The sequence below is a fragment of the Sprattus sprattus genome (genome assembly GCF_963457725.1).
Source record: "Sprattus sprattus genome assembly, chromosome: 5".
Taxonomy (NCBI): domain Eukaryota; kingdom Metazoa; phylum Chordata; class Actinopteri; order Clupeiformes; family Clupeidae; genus Sprattus; species Sprattus sprattus.
In genome coordinates this window covers 10,497,230-10,522,217 of record NC_137924.1, presented here as the reverse complement: position 1 = coordinate 10,522,217, position 24,988 = coordinate 10,497,230, and the positions used below count along the sequence as shown (strand labels likewise).

General features: G+C 43.7%; 2 protein-coding genes across 3 annotated transcripts; one reads left to right on the top strand and one right to left on the bottom strand.

Annotated features, from left to right (window-relative positions):
- Positions 1 to 1,360: 1,360 nt before the first annotated feature.
- On the bottom strand, positions 1,361 to 13,492 carry snx4 (sorting nexin 4). Of its 2 annotated transcripts, XM_080838377.1 has the most exons (14): positions 13,392 to 13,492; positions 12,359 to 12,483; positions 9,320 to 9,458; positions 8,868 to 9,017; positions 8,091 to 8,138; positions 7,470 to 7,525; positions 7,119 to 7,191; positions 6,630 to 6,691; positions 6,323 to 6,388; positions 4,979 to 5,068; positions 3,874 to 3,973; positions 3,134 to 3,279; positions 2,761 to 2,875; positions 1,361 to 2,502 (listed from the first exon to the last, which is right to left on the bottom strand). In XM_080838377.1, exons 1-14 carry the CDS (start codon positions 13,479 to 13,481, stop codon positions 2,455 to 2,457), a joined length of 1,308 nt encoding a protein of 435 aa, XP_080694503.1. In that variant the 5' UTR covers positions 13,482 to 13,492; the 3' UTR covers positions 1,361 to 2,454. The 2 variants fall into 2 exon arrangements, 1 of the variants encoding a protein (XP_080694503.1); XR_013968645.1 differs by lacking the exon at positions 1,361 to 2,502 and having other exon boundaries at positions 2,764 to 2,875; positions 3,028 to 3,279.
- Positions 13,493 to 14,379: 887 nt separating this feature from the next.
- Positions 14,380 to 23,125, top strand: tgfbr2l (transforming growth factor beta receptor-like; the record flags this gene model as incomplete). The annotated part of the gene is made up of 7 exons (XM_080839654.1): positions 14,380 to 14,437; positions 18,432 to 18,582; positions 20,000 to 20,202; positions 20,503 to 21,365; positions 21,726 to 21,867; positions 22,198 to 22,325; positions 22,751 to 23,125. The coding sequence occupies 7 exons, from the start codon at positions 14,380 to 14,382 to the stop codon at positions 23,123 to 23,125; spliced, it is 1,920 nt and encodes a 639-aa protein (XP_080695780.1).
- Positions 23,126 to 24,988: the final 1,863 nt, after the last annotated feature.

Here is a 24,988-nt window from a genome sequence, read left to right as displayed (position 1 = left end):
GAGCAATTGTAAAGGTAACGCAATGGTAATAGAGCAAGGACAACTACGCAACAATCCGTGTGCGCTTCCGCACGCCAGTATTATCAAGGCCTTGGTCCACTTTTGGGTTGTCGTGTGCTTGTTCATTGTGTCTGGAAAACACTCAGTGCATTTATGTTTTGCAGTGGAGCTTTTCCCCACCCACGTTGTAGCTTTGTCTGATGGACAACTCTGGTAACTGGTAATTATCAACGAATATGGAACATTTTCCTGCAGCCCTTTCTCATTGTTGCTGTATTGTGAAGCTACTTTGTTGTATAAAGCTGTTGACATGTTTTGTCTAATGTTTTTTTTATTATTTCTCTGAAAACAATACTAACATTATACACATGGCAAAAAGATGACAGCCTGCGTTCTGAAAGAACGGAAAATGGATGCCTTCAACCATGGAATCATTTGAGGATAAAACCTACACAAAAAGTCAATAATAGACAGCTACCCGTGTCTAAGTACTCTCCAGTCTCCCAAGCCCACGGATATTCCGACCACATTATTACACCCTGGTGCTGGCTTTGTAGTGAACGCATAGGCCTAGCAGCGCTGCAGAGAACACAAGATGGCAGCATTTGTGTAGCTTCTTCCACTTGTATGTGTTCTAGAAGGCAGGGTTTTTTTTTCTAGATGTTTTTTGTTTCTTTGTAATATGAGAATCAGCGACTCTTGAACTATATTCTTCTTAAGATAATGGTTCAGATTTCATCCTGATATACCCTCCACATTTGTGTGATTGTGGTGTGATTAAACAAACCAGCCAGGATAGGAGAGGAATTGAGCCTGAAATATTTCTTGCTCAGATTACCTCAGAGAGTTGTGGTTGATTTAAAAGCAGGCCTGCATGTTGCTGTGCACATGTGCAGTGGAAAATCCATGACAACCTTTTCTCGCTAGCGTCTATTTATTTTTCAGTTAACTGCAAATATAAATGCTGTCACCTTATGGCTGTAGTTTCACTGTACTTTTGATGGCAGTATATGGTGATTGCTCTATGTAATAGTTTGTATTCTTTGGGAAACATATTTTAGAAATAACAAAAAATAACTAAATGTAACATAGTGCATAAATTGCTGTGAAATCACGCTGGCCACAGCAAGTTACACACGCGGCACTTTACTGCGGAAATTATTATATCCTGCCATTCCTGCGTGACCTTCCTGTTCCTCCGGCCAGATTTATATCAAAACACTGACCCACCCATCCATCACAAATGACAAATCTGCCATTCATGAGCAAATATGCAACATTAGGTCTACAGGGAAAGAAAACCATAAACAAGTTATAATTTTTCCATTTAATGAAGCCATATAAAAGAAAGTTTGTGGTTTCAAAAGTGTGAACGTTGTGAAAGTGTGAACCAAACTGGTTAAAAAGTACTGTAAAAAGTACTTAACGCTGTGGTGACGAATGCCTGGCAGGCACACTCTTTTGGCAGTGGGCGAGGATGGAGCGGTCACCTTCGCCTTCAGTAAGGCTTGAGGTGAACAGGGGTGTTTGTTGAGGCTTGTTAGCAGAGTGCGGTCCGGCTTCGCAACACTCTCTTGCGACTGGATGTTGGAGGACTTAACCTTTGCTTCTCGCATAGATCCAGCTCTGTTTTCTCAGGAAATCGGAGACTGAACATTGACTCCTCTGTACAGGTGATTAAGATCACTTTACACCCCGGTCTAATTTCAACGGAGGAGATGCATTCCAGATGAGGTGAAAAACATAGAGCAAAAAAAGCACAGGGAATAGTGTCGAGTGGAATTTCACCAAACTGTTATCTTTGACGAGCGCTCCAGCCAAAGCAAGGCAATCACTACCAACACTCACAACGGATGAATCGAGTCATTCAGTCGTGTGTCAGCGCTGCCAATTCTGTGAAAAAAAAGAGACAATATGGTGCAGAATAGGAAAATGCTCGGAAGAGTGTATAATAAAACATCAAAAAAGGAATGATGAAAGCATGAAAAAAAAAATATATATATGACTTGTCACCCAAAACAGTTGGATGACAATTCTGAAAACCTCATAAAAATCTAGAAGATAATAGAGAAAGGCCACTTCAGGCATGTGTCCTCATTATGTTATCAAGTCCTTGATGTTTGGCAAAAGAAATCTTGTAAAAAGCACTTTAAAGTGGCTATTAAAGGAATCGGCATGGGTGGCTACTAAGGCATCTGGTTAAATTAAGGCCACAGGCAGCTTTGGCAGACAATAAATAAAACAATGGATTTTTTGCTTCAAAATTATTTTCTCATTCTTAGTGTTGAACATTAGACAAAAAGCACTCATGCTCTGCGCTCTGGGTGCTGTGCTGTGTTGTGTTGTGAAGGTCCCGGGTAGTGGATGCTGGTGCCAATCACCATGGCAGTTCAAGGCGTACAGGTGAGATGGACTGATCTCTCAGCAGTCTGGTCTGGAATGTACATGGGAGCATCACATTTTGTTGAAGCACTCTTTTGCATTGGTCCACACTTGTATTCCCTGAGGAGGAGAGATAAACCACACAGTTGTTGTTGAAGGAGAAGAGAGAGAACTGGCGTTTGCTGGCATAACTGCTACAAGATCTGATGTTTAAAAAACTTTATTATTACAACAAGTTAAGATAATAAATGGGCTAAAGAGAACGACTGCTCTTCTTTCTATACATATTAAATGTGGGGTGTGTAAAGGTATAGATGAACGACTGCTCTTCTCTCTGTACACATTAAATGTGGGGTGTGTAAAGGTAGACTCGCCCACCTTTTTGCACATGCTGATCTGCATAATGGCGTAGCTGATCAAAGCCTCCTTCAGGTCATGGTTCTTCTGATCCTTAAACCTCTCAATGTCCAACCAGGCACCTCTTACAAACTCACTGGACAAGTGGCACAAAACATCTTTTAGTCCTTGGCTTAAGCCAGTGACAACTTAATTAATTGAGTGTTTGATCATTCAAACCTAACTGAAACAATAACATGTAGAGCAGCACACAGTGTAAAAGCAGCAGTGTTGATAAAGGCATGTTACCTTTTGAAAAAACACAGCTGGGCTCTGCCCACATCTGTGGGAATCAAGCAAGGTGGAAAGTTTTAGTAACTCGAGTAAAAGATGGAAAAATGAGGTCTCCTCTTACTCGCACTCCGTGTTCTTGTCTTTGAGGGACTCCTCATCCTCCTGAATCTGCCCTTCCAGAGCTTTCATCTTGGCCTCTCTCTGCTCGGGGGTCTCCTGGCCGAAGAGCTTACTGGTCATCCCCTTCAGCGAGAAGGTGCGCACCGTCTGCACAGGGGGAGGGAATAAAATGAAGAACAAACAACTTCGAATTCCTAAAGTTATTTCCTCCCTCCCCCCTTTATGTTTCACACTGGAATCTCACTGGCCTGGAAGTAAAGCTCTGCATTACGGAGTTCAGGATGTGAACCCAAGACCCATATTCTCCTGATCTAAAAGCATGTGTGACTCAGTGGTCTCAGTGAGTGGGTGAAACAATACTGAAGGTAAAAACGTCAGACAAGAGAGACCATTCAGACAATATACCTATTTAGACAATTAAGACCACATTCAAATCAACTATATTTCTGCTGATGTTCAGTATGTTCCTACATAAATGGATTCTAGACATGACATCCTGTTGGCTTTACCTGAGATTTTTCTGATTAATGTATGTACAACACCAGCTTTCTAAATAATATTTTTTGAGGCATGTGAAATGACTTGGGTTTATAGAGACTGCTTCTCTGTATCAATGTGTACCTCACTCTCCGAGTGAGGAAAAAAGATGTTGAAAAACCATATTGCTTTCTGTAAAGTTTCCATTTCCAGCGTATGGCTCATCTCTTCCCTCTATGAGGGCTCCCACAGACAGACACGCACCCCTGTGGCGAGCTCCTCCTGCTGCTGTTTCTTGGTACTCAGGTCCTGTGCTGCCATCTCCAACTCAAACTGCATCAGCTCATGCTTCCTGCACACCGCCCTGAAACAAACACAGCCGATTGGACAAACCAGTCACTGTACAATCTGCCAATCACACACAAAAACAAATACACACACAAAAACACACGCACACACACACACACACACACACACAAAACAGATTGCAGATGTCCTATACCACCAAAACACTGGCAATGTTCTTTTGACAAAAGTATGTTGTGGGAGTCTGTTTATGTCATATAATACAGAGAGGATTACAGAAAAGCCAAATTGCAAATCTGCCTCCACAACTAATGCACAACGCAGAGCATCAGTGCTTGTAAGAGACTTCATAACACAGTTATGAATGGATTCCAGTTCATTTAAAAGTACATCCATATGCCCCAAAGATGCATTGATAATGCACAGCCACAAGGGAGGCTCTTGTGCTGTAATTAATTGGCTGGAGGGATTTCATTTCAGATGGCAACGAAGCAAGGGGTCTGGCACCATGACCGCCCAGTGGAGCCAACACCACAACCCCAAATCCCTGGCAGGAGTTGTGGGGCTTGCGTGAGGAGGAGTCCTCTTATGACAGCAGCAGTCTAAGACCAGCGCTGCCCCTGGAATTCTGGCTGCCAGTGGGGATCCACGGGCTCCCCGGCGGACCGCTGGCCACTTCAAGGCCAGGACTCCTCCATTTCCGCCCGCTCAGGCAACCATGACCATGGCTAATCAGGAGCCCTGGGCTCGGGGCAGGCCGATGAGCACCACCACCTCTACAAACAACTCGCCCCGTTGTCAAAAACCCTCACTGGGTTATCAAAACAAAACCTTTTTTTTTTTTTTTTTTCATGCTGTTGTTCACAAAAAACAGCAGTTTTAGCTTAAGTAAGGCCAGTGTGGAAGAAAATAAGAAATGCAAGGATGTAATTACATTGATGTTATTATCTAAATACCAGGAACTGCTTCTTGAAAACAATGTTAAAGTGAGGCTATCTAGTTACCGGTGACTTGTAAGGCGCTACATGAATAAATGTAAATGTAAACCCCTGTCCAAACCTACCTCAGAGCCTCAGTGTAGAAGAGGTACTCCTTGAGTTGGTCCGCATAGTGTTCCTCCTCCTCAAGGATGTCATCCACTGATGCTGCATAGCTACAGTAATAGAACATTTTGAGTTATTGCTCAATGGACGCAGCTGGGTAAGACATTATCAAATATCTACTGACGAATACAGGCTCTTTTAATTAACAGGGCTGTTAGCCAAAAGGAAAAATATATATATATCTCCTGTGTTTACAATAGAAAACCCTGTCAAAATAAACTTGTAACTCTGTTATACATCACAGGTTTCTCTTTCTCTGATGACTAAAACAGAAAGTGCTAAAGACAACAGTGGGAGACCACAATCTACAACAGTAATGACAATTACATTCCTGACGTGTTTTTTTTTCTCCTTCGGTAAGTGTGACACGTGTCTGTCAAATGTCCCAAGGGCATGTCAGCGAGCTGATGTTGACGGACAGGCTGCTTTAAAGGCTGGTGTCCGTGGAGACGCACAGCTGACGCAGCTCTCCTTCAGCAGCCCATGGACCCGGTGCCCTGTGACCCCAAGGCAGCGAGAGAGGCAATCTGGAAGTCATCACAGAGCGTCCCAGATCGGGGTGGGGGGTGGGTGTGGGATGGGGTGCAGCCAAGAGAGGTGGGGGTGTGGACAACGTAACTGTGGCAGGCAATGCGCCACAAAACGCTGTGAATCTCTGAGGCCGTTATTGCAGCCGTTTCAGGGGAGTGAGTTAGGTTGAGGGGGAGTAGTAGGAGGCGGTGGGGGGGGTGTTTTGGTCGTTTGCCAATCAGGCCCAAAACCCAAAACCTCCCCAGGGCCCCCCCCCTAACCCCCACCCCTTTCCCCAGAAACCCTTTTAGCTACTTGTTACCAGAGACCCTCTATCCGAAACCTTTCGGGCTTTCAAACCACTCCGGCCCATGTGTTTTACAGCTCTGGACAGAGGGCACGCACATGTACGGTCAGCCAGGCGGGTGGGGGGGCTGTGGGGGTGAAATCAGGCAACACCTTTATTTTTCAGCTCGCTTGATGAGGTCTCGGAGGGTAATGGGAGAACCCGACAGAGGGAGAGGGCAGTGGTCGGTGGAGGGGGGGGGAAATACAGTGAAAACGGTTGCAACACGATCCCGCACTAATCCTATCAAGGTTGTTCCAAAACATCATCAAAGTGACAAAGCAAAGCTCCCACCCAATTCTTCCCAGTTTGATTTTTAGTGAGTTAAGGAAGTTAAGTGGAGTTATATATACTGTGCATATATAGGGTATGCATGTTAGGGTGTACATGTTGCTCTTTTTTTCAGTGTGTGTGTGTGTGTGTGTGTGTCAGTGTGGGAGAAACTCACGCGTCCATGTGATGGCCAGCACTCTGCAGTCCATCCCCCATCTCTTTCTCTATGGCACTCCACTCACTGTCAAGCAAAGACAATCAAAGCAACTTCAGCAGTAGCCCCAGCCCAGAGCTCACCATTAAAGCCATGACGCTACAAGAGGATGAGGCACGTGGGCAGAAAGCCACGCTATCACCTTCAGATGCTCATTAGCCATTGGCTGGTGTCTGATTACATAAGTAATAAATCACATCAAACACGCATTTACAAATAAGTGGCTGACTGCATCATCGTCATACATAGACAAAGGCTTGACTCCCACCTGAAGACTCTGCCGTAATTCCCATGCACTTTGTATACTCCATACAGGCGATCAGCTACCCTCTAGGGTGGAGAGCAGAGGTCAGTGTGCGAAACCCAAGAGCGAGCATGTTTTCATAGAGCCCTGTGCTCAAAACTGCGGCGGTGTGCAGAAATATGATATAATGACTCCAAATGACAACAAAAAACTGCAAGCTTGTGGTAGAATCCTAAAAAAAAGCACTGGGCTGCATGTTTGCCAAGAGGCGTTACACGCTTCCTCCCCTATCCCTGAATTGGATTTTGACACTTAAAGTGTTTTGCATGTTTGCCGTCTGCTGACAACAGACTATTATGCTCCAAAATAGAGAAACCACTAGGAGTGGGTCTGAGCATCCGCGTGTGTTTGTGTGAGGTGTGCTGGTGTAAATGTACTTTTGTGTGTGTGTGTGTGTGTGTGTGTGTGTATGCTGGTGAGGACCTGTGGTGCTGGGCAGCTGTGTGGACTCACCGCTCGAACTCGCAGCAGCTGGGAGATGACAGACTGCAGCTCATCGCTATAGTGCTTCATTTCAGCAAACCTCCTGCAACACAGGAGAGGGACAGACAGAGAGACAGACAGCAAGAGACAGAGTGAGGGAGAGAGGGAGAGATAGACAGAGAGAGAGAGAGAGAGACAGCAAGAAACAGAGTGAGGGAGAGACAGAGAGAGAGAGAGAGAGAGACAGGGTAAAACAAAGGGAAAGAATGAGAAAGAGAGTGAGAGGAAGAAATGACACTGCATCTTGTTCACCAAACGCTGAGCATTCATCAAGTACACCCCGCACTACTTAGAGGGGTTTCGAAGGAGCGAATGACCTACTTATCTGGGTTTTTCACCCGGAACGTCGCATTCAGAGCCTTCAACCTTGAATCCGCCTAGGGAGAAACAGGAGTGAGGGGGGGGGGGGGGGGGGAGGTGGGGGGTATGTTAAGTGCTCATGAATATTTTGATTGCACTTCTGAACTGTTGAACTTCTAAGATTTCTCTGAAACAACATTTTAAAACTGAGATAAGTGTCCGCACACAACAGTGCTGCCATCACTTTTCCTAACCCTAGTCATTGGAGTTCGTTTCTTCACACTTTTACCTCAACTGCTCTAGAATAGAATGCCTTCACACGATCATCATTTACTACCCTGGTACACAAGCAACCACAGACACACACACACACACACACACACACACACACACAAACACCAACCACCCCCTTGCATGAGACAGCATGGGCATGACAAACTATTGTATGTATGTAAGAAACAGTTGATGAAAAGTAGCAGGACAGGGACATACAAGTACCATGGGTTTGGGGCGACAGTAGGTAGAGAAGTCGCCTAGTAATCAGAAGGCTGCTAGTTCGATTCCCTGTCGAAGTGTCCTTGAATGACTAAATGTAAATGTAATGGGTTTGAAGAGAGTAAAGCAAGAGTGCTGATGGAGTACCTTTGCCTGAAATCCTGTCTCAAACACCATTTCCTTCCAGCCGTTTTCCTGTGGGGCGACACAGAGGACAGTGGCTTGAGTTTGACAAAGACCATCACCAACATGACAGCCCCTTCAAAGCGGGCCACTCGAGGAAGCAGCACACAATTGGAGCGCGAAGGGGAGATATCAACCGAGTGAGGTTATTTGGTTTTGAAAGTCTTTGAAGAAGCACGTCATCCCAGTTCAAGACTTCATCCTTCCTATAAGCAAACAAAGACTGACTAGGGGTTTATAGAGGTAATTCTGACACAGTTACAGTATAGTCATCCCAACAGGGGAAAGTGTGTGGGTGTGTGTGGGTGAGTGTGCGTGTGAGACACATAAAGAAACTGTGTTAGTGTATGTGTGTGAGAGAGAGAAAGAGAGAGAAAATGTGTGCATGCGTGAGAGAGAGGGGAAAGTGTGTGCGTGTGTATGTTTGTGTGTGTGTGTGTGTGTGTGTGTGTGTGTGTGTGTGTGTGTGTGCGAGAGAGAAAGAGAGATAAAGAGCGGGAAAAAGGCAAAAGGTGTCATTTTGACAACTTTCAGAGAGAGCCCAGGGGTAATGTCCTCCATGAGTAATTGCTGTTCTGGCCAGAGGGACATCCTGTCCACTTCTATGTACAGTGCGTCTGGCTACTGCTTTGTGTTTGCTTAGGGTGCGGGTGCGGGTGGGGATGGGGGCTGGCCTTCACACTCTGATCGGAGGAAAGGGCCCCTTCAGCGGACACCGAGGCTGCCGCGGCTCGCACCTACCTCGGTGAGGAAGGTGAAGAAGACGTTGTCCGTGGACAGGATGGGATGGGATGACACCCGGAGCAGGAAGTTCTCCAGGCCGACCCGGCGCCTCTCCACAAAGTCCGGGTCCATGTTATCTGCCGACAGCTTGTGCCACACGAACTCCGCCTGGAAATGACCAGAAATAAAAAAAAATTAAATGAGACAATGAAAATGAGAGACTCGTAAAGCTTTGGTGCAAAAATGTGACACTCTTTAAAAATAAAATAAAAATAAAAATAGGAATTTAGAAATATTTAGGAATGTCATATTTATATGTTCATGCAAGAATGTTATTATACATGCTGCAGATAATTGTAGGGGTCTTTATATGATAAATAGAATGATTACATGTACATATAGAAGATTTACAAAGACTGTCCATGGCACAATTAAGTACACTGTTCAAACAGGAGGTTGATTTCACTCACTCGCTTTTCTGGAAGAGGAGGGACAACCAAGTGGGGGTAGGTAACGAGTAAGAAGTTTCGGAGGATCTCAAATTCACTATAGCGTCTCCACAGGGAATCTGGAGCGGGGTTGGTCCCCTCAGCGGCAGCATCCGCCGGGCTGTTATGGGGGGGGATAATTATACATTAGGATTCAGGACAAAAAAAGAAGATCTCCTTAACCTCAGTAATGTTTTCATGTAGGTAATGTTCAGAATTTTTGTACCACAATTATTGTTGATGGGTTAAAGATGGAAAGTTATAAATTACAAAAAACTATAAGAGAAACAGATGTGTGTCATGCTTTAAACAAATGCTCAACCTCACATTAAAACCCAGCCAACATAAACAGAAACGTGGTCTGAAAGTTCTTTAAAAAGAAATAAAGCAACAAACATACAAATAAATAAATAACCACACATTTCATGTTACCCTCACCACCATATTGGCTTGTTCAATATTCAATCATTTTGCTAATAACATGAACTACAAATGTAGGTCTCCTTCTCATGGAGGACGGCTTTAAAAGTAATCACAACACAGCGCCCCTTTATTAAAAATAACTCCTCTCTGAAGGAGATGACTCAAATTCTTCCATGGCCTCTGCCCCCAAACCTTCTCCAAAAATATTCTCCGTTAATTGCCAGCACCAGATAGCATAATCAAAATGTCAACATTAATAGTCAAGTACGGTCTCTGTAAAACAACGCATTGCCAAACTGCGGTGGTCTGTTGATGTTACCATCATCCATTTGACATTGCAGGACAATATTTCAGTAGAGCATACCCAACTGCTGACTGCTGAGGTAAATATTGGGCATAAAATGTTAACCTCACTTTTTTTGTTATATATTTTTTTTTAAATCACCCCAAATGAAAATACCCCCTGTGCAGGCTCCAGAAGAGCTCTCCGGTTACATTGGCTGGGGGAGCAGCAGACCTCCGAAGCGGCCACGCGCACCATGCCAAGAGTTAAACAGCGACTATCTCCATGAGCCACCCATGCCAGGAACCTCGGGCAGGGGCAGACTCAAGAGTGCACTGGAAACATATGCAGGCTGCTGTGGCCAGATAGACGGGAATCCCAAAATCAATAAAAACATCCCACTAAAACATGGAGGCACTGCAGCTTGCACTTAGGAAAGAGTGAGCCTTCGTCAGATAGGGAGAGAGGGAGGAAGAACAGTGGGCGTCATAAGGAAAAGATAAAGGATGGGATGAGGAGCGAGAGAGAGTACTGAAGAAAGAGAGAGAACAGAGGGTGAATGAGGGGAGAGAAAGATAGAGAGAAAAAGTGAGGAGAATGGAGGACAAGTTAAGAGAGCGAGAGAGAGAGAGAGAGAGAGACAGAGAGAGAGGGAGAGTGTGGTGGACAAGAAAAAAAGGGAGGGAAGAGAGGGCCTAAGAAATAGGAGTTGTGAATACAGTGGACCTGAGGGAGGAAATGAGAGCTCATAATGGTCTCTACACTAATAATCCATGCTGGAATCACAAAGGGGAGCGCGGCTCCACCGACGCTGGGGGGCATTCTCCAGCCCAACAGCGGGACTGCATGCTCTGAGCCTGAGCCTGCGTCGCACCGCGCTCTCCTCTCCAAGACCCGTGGTAAACAAAGACCAGTTTGCGTGTGTGTGTATGTGTATGTGTGTGTGTATAATAGCATGCGCCTTTCGGGTCCCAACCAAAACATGTGTTTCCTTTTACGGGATAGGCCAACAATACAGCACTGTGCTCAGCGCTCTAAGCAGCCCGACACTGGGACGACTCTTTCTGGTCCTCTGAGGTGCTGGGGAACCCGAGGAAGGTGAGGCAGGCATTGTCCATTCAGTGTTTATACACACACACACACACACACACACACACACACACACACACCTCTGACAGATACAGTTACTGTAATGTTTTTTGAATATACAAAACAGGGGAGCTGATGCAAATCCTAACGCTCATGTTCCTACATAAAGCCAACAGTCACCACTGCACAGTACAGCAGGAAAAGTAGTCATCTTTCTTTGCGTACAGCAACTTCACCTTAAGCTGTTGCATAAAAGCTGTTGTTTGAGAACAGGGATTGTCTCTGTGGCTGTTGTGTTGGCAAGCTGTTTTCAGTCATTACTTTCAACCTTCCCATACTAAGGGGCTGTGTTTTCGTTTCAGGGATGCCTCATCTTGGCAGAGAGTTAAGGATCAACTCATTATTGATAACATTTCCACCGCCTACGTAAACACGGAGAAGGGAGTATGGCGGGGATTTCTTTTTTTCCTTCTTTTTTAGAAGTGGGAAGGGGGAGATCCTTCTCTCCAACTCTTGTGTTAAGTTTCACAGCTCCAGCACAGGGCTGGAGCAGCTCTGAGTACAGCTTATGGCCTTTTCCTGACCTCTGCTGTCGCTGCTGTGGGCGTAGCTGGGAAATAAAACTGATGTTGTCGATAGGCAGGAATATGATAGTCACATGGTCTCAAGCTTGTTTTATTTAGGAGTTATAAAACATAGAGGTTGCTTCTCTCTTTTTTCCATCTGATGATTTTTTTTTGTCCCCAATCAACCTTTCCTTTCTCTGGTCCCAGTATCAAACTGATCGTAGCTGTCTGAGTGTCATCCAGATGGAAGAGGAAGTTCACAAAGGGAAGCTGGCAGCTAAGTGGAACACATGTGCAATTTTGTAACATAATGACATAACTATAACTTATTAGGACATAAAGTTTCTTGATGAACATTTGATTGGTATTTGAAGCTGCTTTTAAGACGTGTGTGAACACTTTTTTGAAGTCTTTAAATAGAACCCAGATAGCACATGCTTAAAATGCATAACCTACATGATTTTAAGGTGTGCCCCATTTAAACTAATGTACACACATTTAAGGAATCATTCAGGTAAGGGCAAGGGGAGTCACACAAAAGAGATTGCATACGTATTGTATTTCCTTTGACACACCTTCTTAGGGAACTTCATTTTCAAACCAGAAAGGCTACAGTTGCTGCTTTACATGTATGTGTGTGGGTGTGTAAAAACATTGTACCGTGTCTCGATGAGGTAAACAGTGTAGGTCTCCTGCATGTTGACGGCATTCTTCACAGTTCTCTTTTCTGCTTCAGCTACATTGATCTCCATCTTCCTAAAAAGGACCGTCCCCTTTTCACCCATCTGGTGAAAGGGTGGGGGGTGAGGTGGAGGTCAAGACCATTTCAGTACTTGTATTCACGTAATAATTAAACTTATCATATTATAACTTTAAATCTCATTAAATGGGCAGACAGTCGCAACATATTAAAAGTAAAATCAATGGGATACAGCCGTTGTTCATTCTGCAGCTCCCCACGAATAGATATAGACAGGGAAAGCGCCGGGTGATTCGGCAAACTGTGTACATGCGCACCTGGTCATGTTTAGCCAAAGAAAACAAGGATAGTTCTGACAACTCACAATACTTGTCCACATATTTCGGGAAGCAATATAATTGACCATTGGTGGTGAACCAGTGTGACAGATCACGAGATGTCTACGTCAGACTTTATGTGTTACATTTTTGGCAGAGCCCTTTTGTTACTTTCTTACGTATAAACGCCTTAACAAAAAAGTAGATGAAAAGCGTATGTGAAGAACAAAAGTCAACGGCAACTTTACATAGATGGCACATCCAAATACACTGCTGGCTAGCAAACGCTCAGACTTTGGAGATAGCAGATAAACTCGGAAGTTTGTAGTCTCTCCAACTTTGTTAAAAGTCAGTTGCAGCACCAGCAATTCACATAATTTAACTAGCTTAAAGTGACTGAATGCAACTCGGACGCAGTGAATTTTTAAAACAGAAAAACTCCTGCTCGTAGCCCAAGTAAGAAAGTTGATAACAACAACCAAAGCTCAGCTGATCCGGTTGCGGCTAATAAACATTGGCTAACTAGCAGCATCGAACTTCGGATGGCTACGCAACTCCGGGGACTAAAAATGGCCTGGCAGTAAAGGAAATCGAGATATATAGCATTGGACGTCCGCATTCAAGTAGCACGTTAACATGCCATTGTCTTTATCGGTGGTGTATCAGCAAAGTTTACCGTGTTTTTCATGTTGTTTTCTATCTCCCCAGGAGTGAGGTCGGTATTTCCAATCACCGCTACTTCTTCGCTTCCCGTATCCGCCATCATTCTGACTTGTGTCCACCTCACCGCATGCGCAGTTCTGATTTAATTTCCTTTCCTTAAATCATAATTGACACCTGGTGATTTGTAACCATTGTCGTTATAAGCTATGATACGAACATATAGGTCAATAATCAGCCCTTGCATTTGTTTTTCGTGTTAGTATGTATTTCCCTTTCTATGTTATCGACTCGGCTTCACATAGTTTTTAAACTATGCATCTCAAATAGTCTTTCCTGCATTTTAATGTTTAGCATCTTTTCAACATACATAAGTCACCACAACCTATCACGCTTTGCTGCTATACGTATGAATTGTTCATTGAGCTTTCTGACCTTCTGCAGCTATCAACCTTCTTATTTTGTATTAGTTAATTAGGATATCCTATTATTCTTATTCTTTTTATTTTTATTTAGCCTAATTCTTAATTTTTAACCAAAGGCTTCTGGCCTAATCAACTAGGTAGCCTAACGTGTTTATATATTTTTTATTTTGGTGCTAGTAGGCTAAGGCTTAATAATTTAGAACCTACATTACCTATTTACAAACATTTGACAAAGTTTGAAAACAAATTGATTTGGCATTTGAAAACACCCAGATCATATCCGAAACTAAGTAGTAAACATTCTAAACAAATCTGCGTTCGTGCAATCGTTTTGAATTTGTTATTAATGAACTCCAGTTCCTGGGCGGACCCTAGCTCTACACAGCTGGATTAAAAACATCTGGATCCGCCTACACGGAACTCCTGCCAAAAATATTCTGCCCAAGAAGCTGTTGTCGCAGCGCATACTGCCTTAATACATGTCCCCCCGACAATATCCTCTCAGTACATTAAGAAAAACTAAGATTTGCAGTCACCGAAAACTTTGGAACTTTGTCTACATCTTTTTCTGTCATGATTATGGGACGCAGGCGGTGGAGTCGTTTCGCTCTCACATCTGTTCTCCTTATATCGCTCTGTGAGTATTACAATTGCTCGCCTCGCTCCGTCTACACTTTTTTAAGTGTCCATTGTTTGTAGGCTTTTGCTGAGGTGGCTTGGTGTAGCCTATCCATAAACTAGACTACAAATTTAAAATTGACCAGGCCTAGACGATTCTTTTAATACCATTTGAGAGAACGTTTAGATAATCTTCGGTCTTTATGTAGGCTAAGCTTCCGAAAACTATTCGTAAACATTTATGAAAACAAATAGCCTAAAGCCTATCCCATATGGATTACCTTCGCATCATTCCAAACGTTTTATAAATTAAAGGCAGTCATCTGGTAAAGTAGCGTAATCTGACAATTCCAGTATCTCAGAATTCCAACCATTTCTGATAGAGTAAAAAAAAATATTAGAAAGTGTGTGCACAAGAGATAGCCTATAGCAGAGTTTTCCCGTGCAGAACAACAGAAGACAGTCCAACTGTATTCAAGCACGCTTTCATGGGGCCTCATAATAATATGACTGGTGAAATAAATTATTTGGGAAGCAGGGAGAGGATTTGGGCCTTGGTAATCTTCACTCTCTCTTCACTCTCAACTGTATTTTCATTAAAGACAACCGTCATGCGTCAGATGATCGAACCTAAAAAGTTCCCTAATATGCAGGCCTGGTTTGGTTGACGATTATCAAGCACTAAATATAATTCATAATGTGTGATAATAGGCCTATGTTGTATTAATATCTAGAGCTATCTATGAGCAATGCGTTAGAAATGCTTTTTGTATAGCTTCACGATCTCAAATACAAGCTCAGCCTACTGATGGAAAATAAGAATTTACATGCCAAAATTCCATGCCTTGTAAATGTGACATTTCGTTTGTTTGAATAAACAAACTAAATCCTTAGATAAAATGGAAACAACAGGAAGCAGTAGGCCCCCAATTGCACAATGTACAACTGTAAACAAATTCCAAATAATTCTAAATTAAACAGCAAATTCGTATGTATGCAATACATGTATTTATGTTTTGTCCATATTTTAAAATGTCATATTTTAAAACTTTTTTCTAATAACACTGGAGTTAATGTTGCTATTTGTATAGTCTAGATGACAACCTGACTGACTATAAAGACAGATATTTAGCTTGAGTCTAAAATACATAAAGGCCAACCAATATCTTTTCATATGCATGTCACGAGCTATTTAATGTATATTAGTGCATGTAATGTATTTGTGTAACTATTGTGTACTGAATTTGTCCAGAACTTATGGCTAAGGCACCAAACCATTAGATCCTATGATTTGATACAGCACAAATGTGTACATAAATATAAACAAATTAAGTCTCACAAATCACGAAAGGATTTGAGCCCACCAGTGGACCCTTTAGCTCTGTTGACTGAGAAGCAAGAAAAAGACGCATTCAATCACATTCAAATGTCAGTGCCACATGTCATGGAAACTTCATTCAGGAAACCCATAGTGAGGCTTCAAATGATCACTGCTTGCAGGGACACTTTCGGTGTGGAGGGACTGAATGGAGGGGCTGCATGCATGCACAATACTGAGACATGTCATACTGTAGGATGGGCTGGGAACTCCCTTTCCTCACAAAATATCCCAGAATCATTTACTTTCCTTTTAGAACCAACCCCAATCTTTGGTCTTTTGAGTCTTACTCTACAGGCGTCACAAATCCATGAGTGTATTTTTTTATAGTTTTAAACAAACGCAGAAGTGCTAAGTGACAGAACAGAAGGGCAGTGGTGACATGTGCTTGGTGCCAACCCTGCCACCATCACCAGGCACAATGGCAATATTGTTTTAATTCAAAGAGAGGATATGATGCTGACAATCCTGAACACACTGTTGTGCGTGTGTGTGTGTGTGTGTGTGTGTGTGTGTGCATGTGTGCATGTGTGTGTGTGCATGTGTGTATGTGTGTGCGCACGCGTGTGTGTGTGTGTGTGTGTGTTGAACCTCTGATTGGCACTCACCGAGGACAGACACGTCTTGTGTTTATCTCTCGGCCTCCTTGAGGCAGTTCCAAGAGCTTGGTGTCATCTTGGGGCGAGGGTAGAGCGTGGTACTCATGGAAGGGAGGAGAGTGTTTTGTGTCAGGATAAATGGCCATTGATTGTTTGGCATTAGATAATAGTGCATTGCCCCAACCATGGCAAGCACTACCCCTTCTTTTGTTGCTCTTGTTTCAATTTGGCCTCTCCCAAAGATACCGAGGGGTGTGCATGAGTAATGGCAATGAGAACATCGACCCCTCTCATCATGAGGAGTGAGCTCATCTTTGCACCCCTGGTTTGGGTTCAGACGTTTAAACGGATTGATTATTAGCGTGGAAAATCTGGATGGCAGCGAATATGTGAGTGCCTCCAAATTAAACAGTCTTTGCCAAGCAGAATATTCTCGTAGTACTGTTGCTGGTTTATTTAGCAAAACACGTGTCAGGAGTTGTGTTTGGAGAGAGAGGCCTAAGAGAGATGAAAGAAACGCCACCCAGTGGTTGCATCCCACAACTGCAGTCTGTCAGACAACAGCTGGCTCGGAATGAAAGCAAGAGTTCTGATTCTTTTTCACTTTCCTATGAAAAGAATAAAGCAGTAGGCCCTTTCTGTTTTCCTTCACTTAGTGTGACCATCCTAAACACACAGTTAAAGCCATAGGGAATGAACTGCTTTCCAATCCAGATAGGGATTTGAGACATAGTATTCAATTTCCTTTACATGAAACCTAAACATACCTTATGGACCATGGAGAGTCTTGATTTTCCACAGAGAAAAATCACGATGCCATACTGTGTCTTTTTCTATTTCTCCTGTGTCTCAGTCAGTAGTGGCTCACGGCACCAAGACACACCTAAATAACAGCAAACGTTGCTCAACAGGAAAAAAAGCGAATGAATCCTGCCCTGCATCTCTAGGCCTCCCGTAAGCATACAGCCTTTGGATTTCCCATAAGCACAGAGGGGCTGTGCTTCAGTCTTGGCTTGGGCGAATGCTTCTGGCTTCAATTTATTTCTGGAGCAGTCACTGCTGATTTTAATTACTTTAAAGTTTGCAGAGGGGGCTTTTTTTGCTTATCCAGCCTTTCCCCTCCTCCTCCTCCCCCTTCTCTCTTTGTCTTTTTTTTTTCTGGTGTATATTTTGATGGTTGGCATTGACCAACATCTGGAAGCCTTTGAGAAATATGTGTGTGTCGCTTCTTTTAATGTTTGAGTAGTTTCTGTGAGATCACCATGCTCTTCGAGTGAGGAAGGAGAGGGAGATAAAAAAGGGGGTCATCTGGTTTCAATCAACAATTAATATTGTTGTGATGTGGCAGCATAAGGATAACAGAGGCAAGATGCGTGGGAAGGAATGCACACACTACTGCACCGCACCACAGACCCCACCCTCTCTCTCTCTCTCTCTCTCTCTCTCTCTCTCTCACTCTCTCTCACTCTGTCTCTCTCTCTCCTTCTCTTTCTCCCTCTCACAAACACACACACACACACACACACACACACACACACACACACACACACACACACACACACACACACACACACACACACACACACACACACACACACATTAGTAGGAAACAAACTCACGTATTATTTGTCATCCAAGTCCACTCAACTATTTATACATTCCAGATGGACCACTACACCCAGGAAGGCTAACCCTAAATACTAGCTTGATTGCAGATGCTATTATGACTTTTATCCCTGTCACTATTTCACACTGCAATCATCCTCATTTTCTTCATTATGGTATTACTGTTAACTGGAGCCCTTAATCAAGTGAAAGGCTGCTATATTGGCAGGAGGATCATGGTTCTCTTTTCCAAAACTGGAGGCTTAAAATCACTGACCTTTGGCACAATTTTGAGAACAGAGTTGACGTTATTTTAATCCATACACTTACAATTATACTCCAAATTGCATAATATATCTTCTATTCTTTCTTTTATTTGTCATGTTTTTCTTTATACCCAATAAGTATTTTTGTACATGTGTTTATTTCAGTTGCTGAGGTCCCAGCGTTCACACACATAAGGACAAACTTATGTAAATGGTGTGACTACTCCAGCCCTGTGTGTGAAGACAATGTGTGTTCAAGCAACTGCAATCTAACATCCTTCTGCAGTCTGTCTGAGGAGGTGTGTGTGGCTATCTGGTAAGTTTACCATCTAGCTATTCACATACATTGGTATGTAATTACCATCTTGCAACAACCACTGCAGTTAAACAAAGCCTTTAATAAATGTAAATACATGTAAATATTATTTCATCAGTTATGTTGCCACTGACTTCATAATACTTGGTTAAAATAATAAAGAATAGAACATAATTGTAAAAATTACGCTGCACTGTAAAATGAGCTGAACTGCTTCTCTTCACTTTTACAATTAGCCTCAAGCTGTCCCTTCAGCCATCCTCAGAACTAACCAGACACACATTTGTTCAGAGACAAATATAGTGAGGACGTGCTGTTTGCCTGTTTTTAAATTGAATGAGAGTAAGTTGAATTAGACGCATATTTGGTCTGTGCTTGTTATAATGAGCTCCCTTTCAAAGGATTTCCCCTAAGACAGTTCCACCCTCCGGGGCCTGGGAGGAACGTTTCTGTGAAGTTAATCAAACTGACCTCTGAGTGACTATTCCAAAACAACTGGGTGTTGAGAGAGCTGCTTCTCTGGGGTGGGGGGGGGGGGGGGATGGGGATGGGGGGAGGCTTGAAAAACGAGAAGAAGGAAAAACTCCCTTTCTGTGGTAATAGAAAGCAAATACTAAACATATTTAGCAGCATCAAACGAAGGGGCTGATGGGTGAGCGGGGCGCACATGAGGGCTTCCCCTTCTCGGGTTTCCTTGATATGACATGGCTGAGGCATGACTAACTCTGCTTATCTTCGCCAGAGCGCATACACAGAATTTACGATAAAGAAATACAACAGTAAATCACGAGAGATTGTCTAATAAAAATACCTAGCCAAGATAAAAACAGTCACTTTTATAATGTTTCTGTTTATACTATTAAATATCATGTCCCTTTTTTGCTGACTACAAGTCTGACGGGTGCCATTACCCGAAGGTTCACAGCAGTACTGCACTTGTGTAAGAAACTCTTTGGGTGGATGTGAGACTGCCGACCTCTCTCCCTTTGGCCCTGGTTATTTAAGAGAAACTGCTGTTTGGGATCATTTTCAACAAAACATCAAATGTAACCTTGCAAAGTCAGTAATATGTGGAGTGTTGTGGATAAAAAGATAACATGAACTAGAGACCCTCTAACTGATTCAAAACATTTTCAGTACCAGTTTTTGGTTTTGTGCATTCATATTCATTTTTGAAATTGTGTTCATCTAATGAGAGTATGAAGGCTATATTTTGTTTCTGTGTGCCACACAGAAACAAAATATAGCCTTCATACTCTCATTAATTCATAGCATGCACGTTAGACATGAAGAACTTCAGTTATTAATAGTAAATATTACAATAGCTATTAAGTTATTAATAGTTAATATAACATTATTAGCATAACGTGAAGTGTTCATGCTTGTGTGTGTGTGTGTGTGTGTGTGTGTGTCACAGGAGGAAAGACAACGAGACGGTGAGTGTGCGCACACTGTGCCACCACCCTCAGCAGGCGCTGGACAACATCGTGCTGACCAACTACTCCTCCACAGACTGCACCATGCTGCCCCAGCCCTCGGAGGACGGCCTGCTCTTCGTCTGCGGCTGCGTCGGCGATCATGAGTGCAACGACAAACTCATCTTTGACAAAGGAGCCCACGGTAAGGAGTCTGCTGATGACAGTACACTTTGCTCTGGAAGTCCACTTTGTGATATTTCAGTGTGGGATTTTCCTGGTGTGGTTGTACTGCTTCACCAAAATGAACAAACGCACAACGTTTCAGACTGATGCAATAAATAAATAAATAAATAAATGCAATCAATAATGATTCAATATTGAATTTGTTCTCTTCAGTCTGTTTCACCTTCTCAACATACCAATGCAAATGTTGTTAATAATATTAACAGTCACAATTAAATCCAAGAGCATTAATAGTAACTGTTGGTGGTTTGTTTTGCAGGCTACTCAAAGCTCAAAAGTAAAGACGTGATTCCTGTGGTGGTGATCAGTCTGGTTCCTCCATTGCTTGTGGCTGTACTGGCCACGATTGCCTTCTACTGCTACCGTACCAGGCATCTCAGCAAGCAGCCCAAAGACTGGGCTCCCAAGCGCACCCACTACCAGTCTCTGGACCGGCCCGAGGGTCGCTCCGGGTGCAACGGCAGCTACCCCGGCAAGCTCACCCTTCTCGGGGACGACGGCAACTCTGACCTTTCCTCCACCCGGGCCAACAGCCTGAACCACAACACCGAGCAGCTGCCCATCCAGCTGGAGGCGCTGGTGGGGAAGGGCCGCTTCGCCGAGGTGTGGCGGGCCCGTCTCAACCACAGCGAGGGCCAGTACGAGTCGGTGGCCGTCAAGATCTTCCCCGCCGTGGAGTACGTGTCCTGGCGCAACGAGCGCTTCATCTTCTCCGACGCCAACCTCAAGCACGAGAACGTGGTGCAGTTCCTGACGGCGGAGGAGCGGGGTGGTGGGGGCGGCGGTGCGGTCGGAGGTGGTGGAGGTGGAGGCGCCCCCCAGAGGCAGTACTGGCTCATCATGGCCTACCACAGCCTGGGCAACCTGCAGGACTACCTGGCCAGCCACGTGCTGAGCTGGACGGAGCTGTGCACGCTGGCGTGGTCGGTGGCGCGGGGCCTGGCCCACCTCCACAGCGACACCACGCCCTGCGGCACGCCCAAGGTGCCGGTGTCGCACCGGGACCTGAAGAGCAGCAACATCGTGGTGAAGGACAACCATGAGTGTGCCCTGTGTGATTTTGGCCTGGCTATGCGGCTGGATCTTTCGCTCACTGTAGATGACTTTGCCAACAGCGGCCAGGTGAGAGAGATGGAGGCACTGTATTGTAGCAAGGGGGATGCTATTTTGGTTGTGATGCCCTTTAAGTTTTGACAACATTATTCCATAGCCTGTTGCTGTAGTTTCTTACTGCCTGTAACTTTACTGCAGTGTCCTTAGCAGTTAGTGTAATGCTCAAGTACAAAGTTTTAGTGATCCCAAGCTGATTGATTTCAAAACAAAAGTAATCCATACAGTTTACTTAATGTCAACTGCAGAAATATGACATTGGAACTTAAGATAAGACACGTAATCACAAAATGATTATGTGGTTTAAAGTTATTGATCTTTGATATCAATAGTTTGTGTGAAAGTGCATTTCTGGCTGTGTCCATCTGGCAGGTTGGCACGGCACGCTACATGGCCCCAGAGGTGCTGGAGTCTCGAGTCAATCTGGAGGACCTGGAGTCCTTCAAACAGATGGATGTCTACTCCATGGCCCTGATCATGTGGGAGATGGTGTCTCGCTGTGAAGTCATAGGAGGTAAAACATAACCTGAACCTAAATAGACAGAGTCAACAGAGTGTAACACTTACCAAAAATAGGGGGACACATTCTAAAATATATGTTAAACTTTTGTTTTTGTGTGAAGTGATATGTTATATAAGTGAATATAGTAAAGCAAAACATGTCACGTATGTGTACAGTGCAAGGTATGCTGTATTAATGTATTGCGATCCCTGACTCACGTTAGTATGGAAGAAAAAAAGAGAGACATTATACAAACCTGCAAAGGGTAGTCTATAAAAAGTTCCACGTGCATGTATTTGACTTATTATGAACACCAGCGCTGTCTTTATTTCATCGTGACAGAGGTGAGGAGCTACGAGCCACCCTTTGGCTCCAAAGTGTGCGAGCAGCCCTGCGTGGACAGCATGAGAGATTTGGTGCTGAGAGACAGAGGCCGGCCTGACATCCCCACCAGCTGGACCACACACCAGGTAGGTGGATCGTGTGTCCTGGACGGAGGCCCAGATTGAAGGCAAACGACCTGTAACACACATGATCCAGCGTGTTTCCAGCATACCCAGAAGAGTGCATGTTTATTTGATTGGATGCAGATCCGTATCGCAAAATGCTGTGATGTTTTTTTTCCGTGATATCCAACGAGAACGTTTTTTTTTTTATTTTTTTTTTTAAAGCCAACGTTAACCGATGCTTATGCGTATAAAGTTACAGAGGCTACATCATCACATGATATCACGTGTTTCCAGGACTGAACCCCTAACAGATTTAATTTCTCGAGTCAGAAAATGCCACAGAGGAAAACCTTAAGTCTCATCAGCCCCACCGACAGAAGCACAGTGATTACTGAAGCTACATTACTCTCTTTGACTCTCTTGACTGGCCCTTGTGTGTCCAACAGGGGATGCAGCTGCTGTGCGCCACCATCACTGAGTGCTGGGACCACGACCCGGAGGCCCGTCTGACGGCCCACTGCGTGGTGGAGCGCTTCAAAACCATGGCCCAGGACGAGGAGGAGAGCAGACTCCTGAGCTCCATGATAGACAGCACCACAGACCACCAGCAGCAAGAGGAACCGCAGCAGGAGCAGCAGCAGGAGCAGGAGCAAGAGCAGGAACAGGAACAGGAGCAGGGGCTGTCCGTCTCGTCCACCCCTCCCTCCCCCCGAGCAGAGCGTGACACGGACACGGACACGGACAGGGACACCCCCTCCCTTCTTCCGCTAGTCTCAGACACGCAAGCCTCAGAGCCTTCAAAGGCACAGGCGGAAGTATGACAGCTTCAGAAGAATAGCAGTGACAATTCAAACGATTGGACTATTTGGAATATGGAACTTGTTTGTATATTGGTTCCCACGACGGAGCTGGCCTCCGTGATTTTTTGTTTTGTTTTTGTGAATTTGTCTGCCATGTTTTTGGTTGATGACTGTGCACTTCTCATACTTTCTGTGCCACTGAAGGAGCCCCCGTCCTCTGTCAGAAGTGATAGAGTATATACTCTTGGGACCAAGGAAAAGATACTGAAGTACTGAAATCCCTGTGCATCAAACTATTGTTATGTAATTCATCCCCATAGGACCCTTATAGTGATGCATCTGATACGAAACATCTCTTCCTCATCTTAGTAACTCACCGCCATAAAATGGTCGCATGAAGTCAGTTGGTTTCGGTGTGACAGAAACTGGTGAGATATAAGCACCCTCTTGAATTCTAAAGGTTCTCGGGGCTTGTTTGTCGAAACTCTACGGCTTGGAGATGTTTTTCAAGTCTGTTTACCGCACACTATTTCCTCATTTGAGTTTTTCCACAGCCTTCTCCGAAGCCACGAACAACGCTGTAGTCATCTGAAAAAGTTGGAGCGGTTTTTGAAGGCTTTCAATTTCATTAACCACAGGCAGTAACTGAAAATATTTGGGAAAGGAACACAACTCGAGCTGCTGAAGTTGAAAGAGATGAAAGAGAATCAAAGAGTATTTTATTGCTCCTCGGAACTGATCAAGACTTTTTTTTTTCTCTCTCTCTTCTGGCCCCTTTCCAGTGTTCATGTACTTTATTCTGAGCGGTTATGCACTACGCCTTGGAAGTGGATGTTTTTTTTTTATGTTTATGCTTGAGCTCAAAGACCTAACAATTTTAATTCGTAATTATAAATCTCGTAGAATTCTCCGAAGAAATTTACGATGCAATATTTTAAATTATACTTAACATAACAGGACATAAAAATGACCTGGACTTAAATAGACATTTGTCAAGATCACACTAAGGGTCCAAAAGGAAGGGATCACTTTATGGTCGGCAGTGAAATCAAATTAAAGGACCCTGGGAAAAAAAACCTCTGGCTGCTGAGCTGTCCAAGGCAGACAGGAAGAGTGACTTTAATCCCTGCAAACTCAATAACGCTCACCCTGTTAGACAAAATGTAGAGGCCTTTCATCAGACCTACCATGCAGACTCAATCCAGCCAGTTACACTGATTGAATGAAGCTATTAAGCGATTTGATACGATCAGTCTGATGAACTGACATCTCTCACCAGTTCAACTGCAACCGGTTTTAATTAAAGGAGGTGTGACAGGACTTTGTATATTCCTATGATGGGGATTGGTTTGACCAACTGACTAGAATATTGCCAGTAAATCTGAAAAAAAAGGAAAAACCTCTATGACCGAGTCTAAAGTCTAATCAAAATTTAGTAATCTGTGTTGTCAATTATTAGGCCAAAAAAGAGAATTGAATGTTTTCTCTAATTGTGGCCATTAAGAGTTCAAACCATGCACTGATAACATTCTATTTATTGGGTAAACTTCCAATATGTACTGAAGAGCATTCCATTTGCTAGTGACCTGAGGAAAATCTGACACAAATCTATGAGGTTCTGTGAATTCTGATGAAGGACCAGATTTTATGAACCTAATGAGCCACTGTGTTGTTATTGTGAACTGGTGTCACAAATGTATGGATTATATATATATATATATATATATTATATATGCATATTCATCTCATAAAGTGTTGTACATTAAATATCAACTTGCTTTTGTGAGAATCATTTATTGGACGACTCATAGATGTCACACCCAACTACTAATCAACCAATCGAAATGAAAAACCAAATAAGAAAAACAGAGACAAGAACTCCTC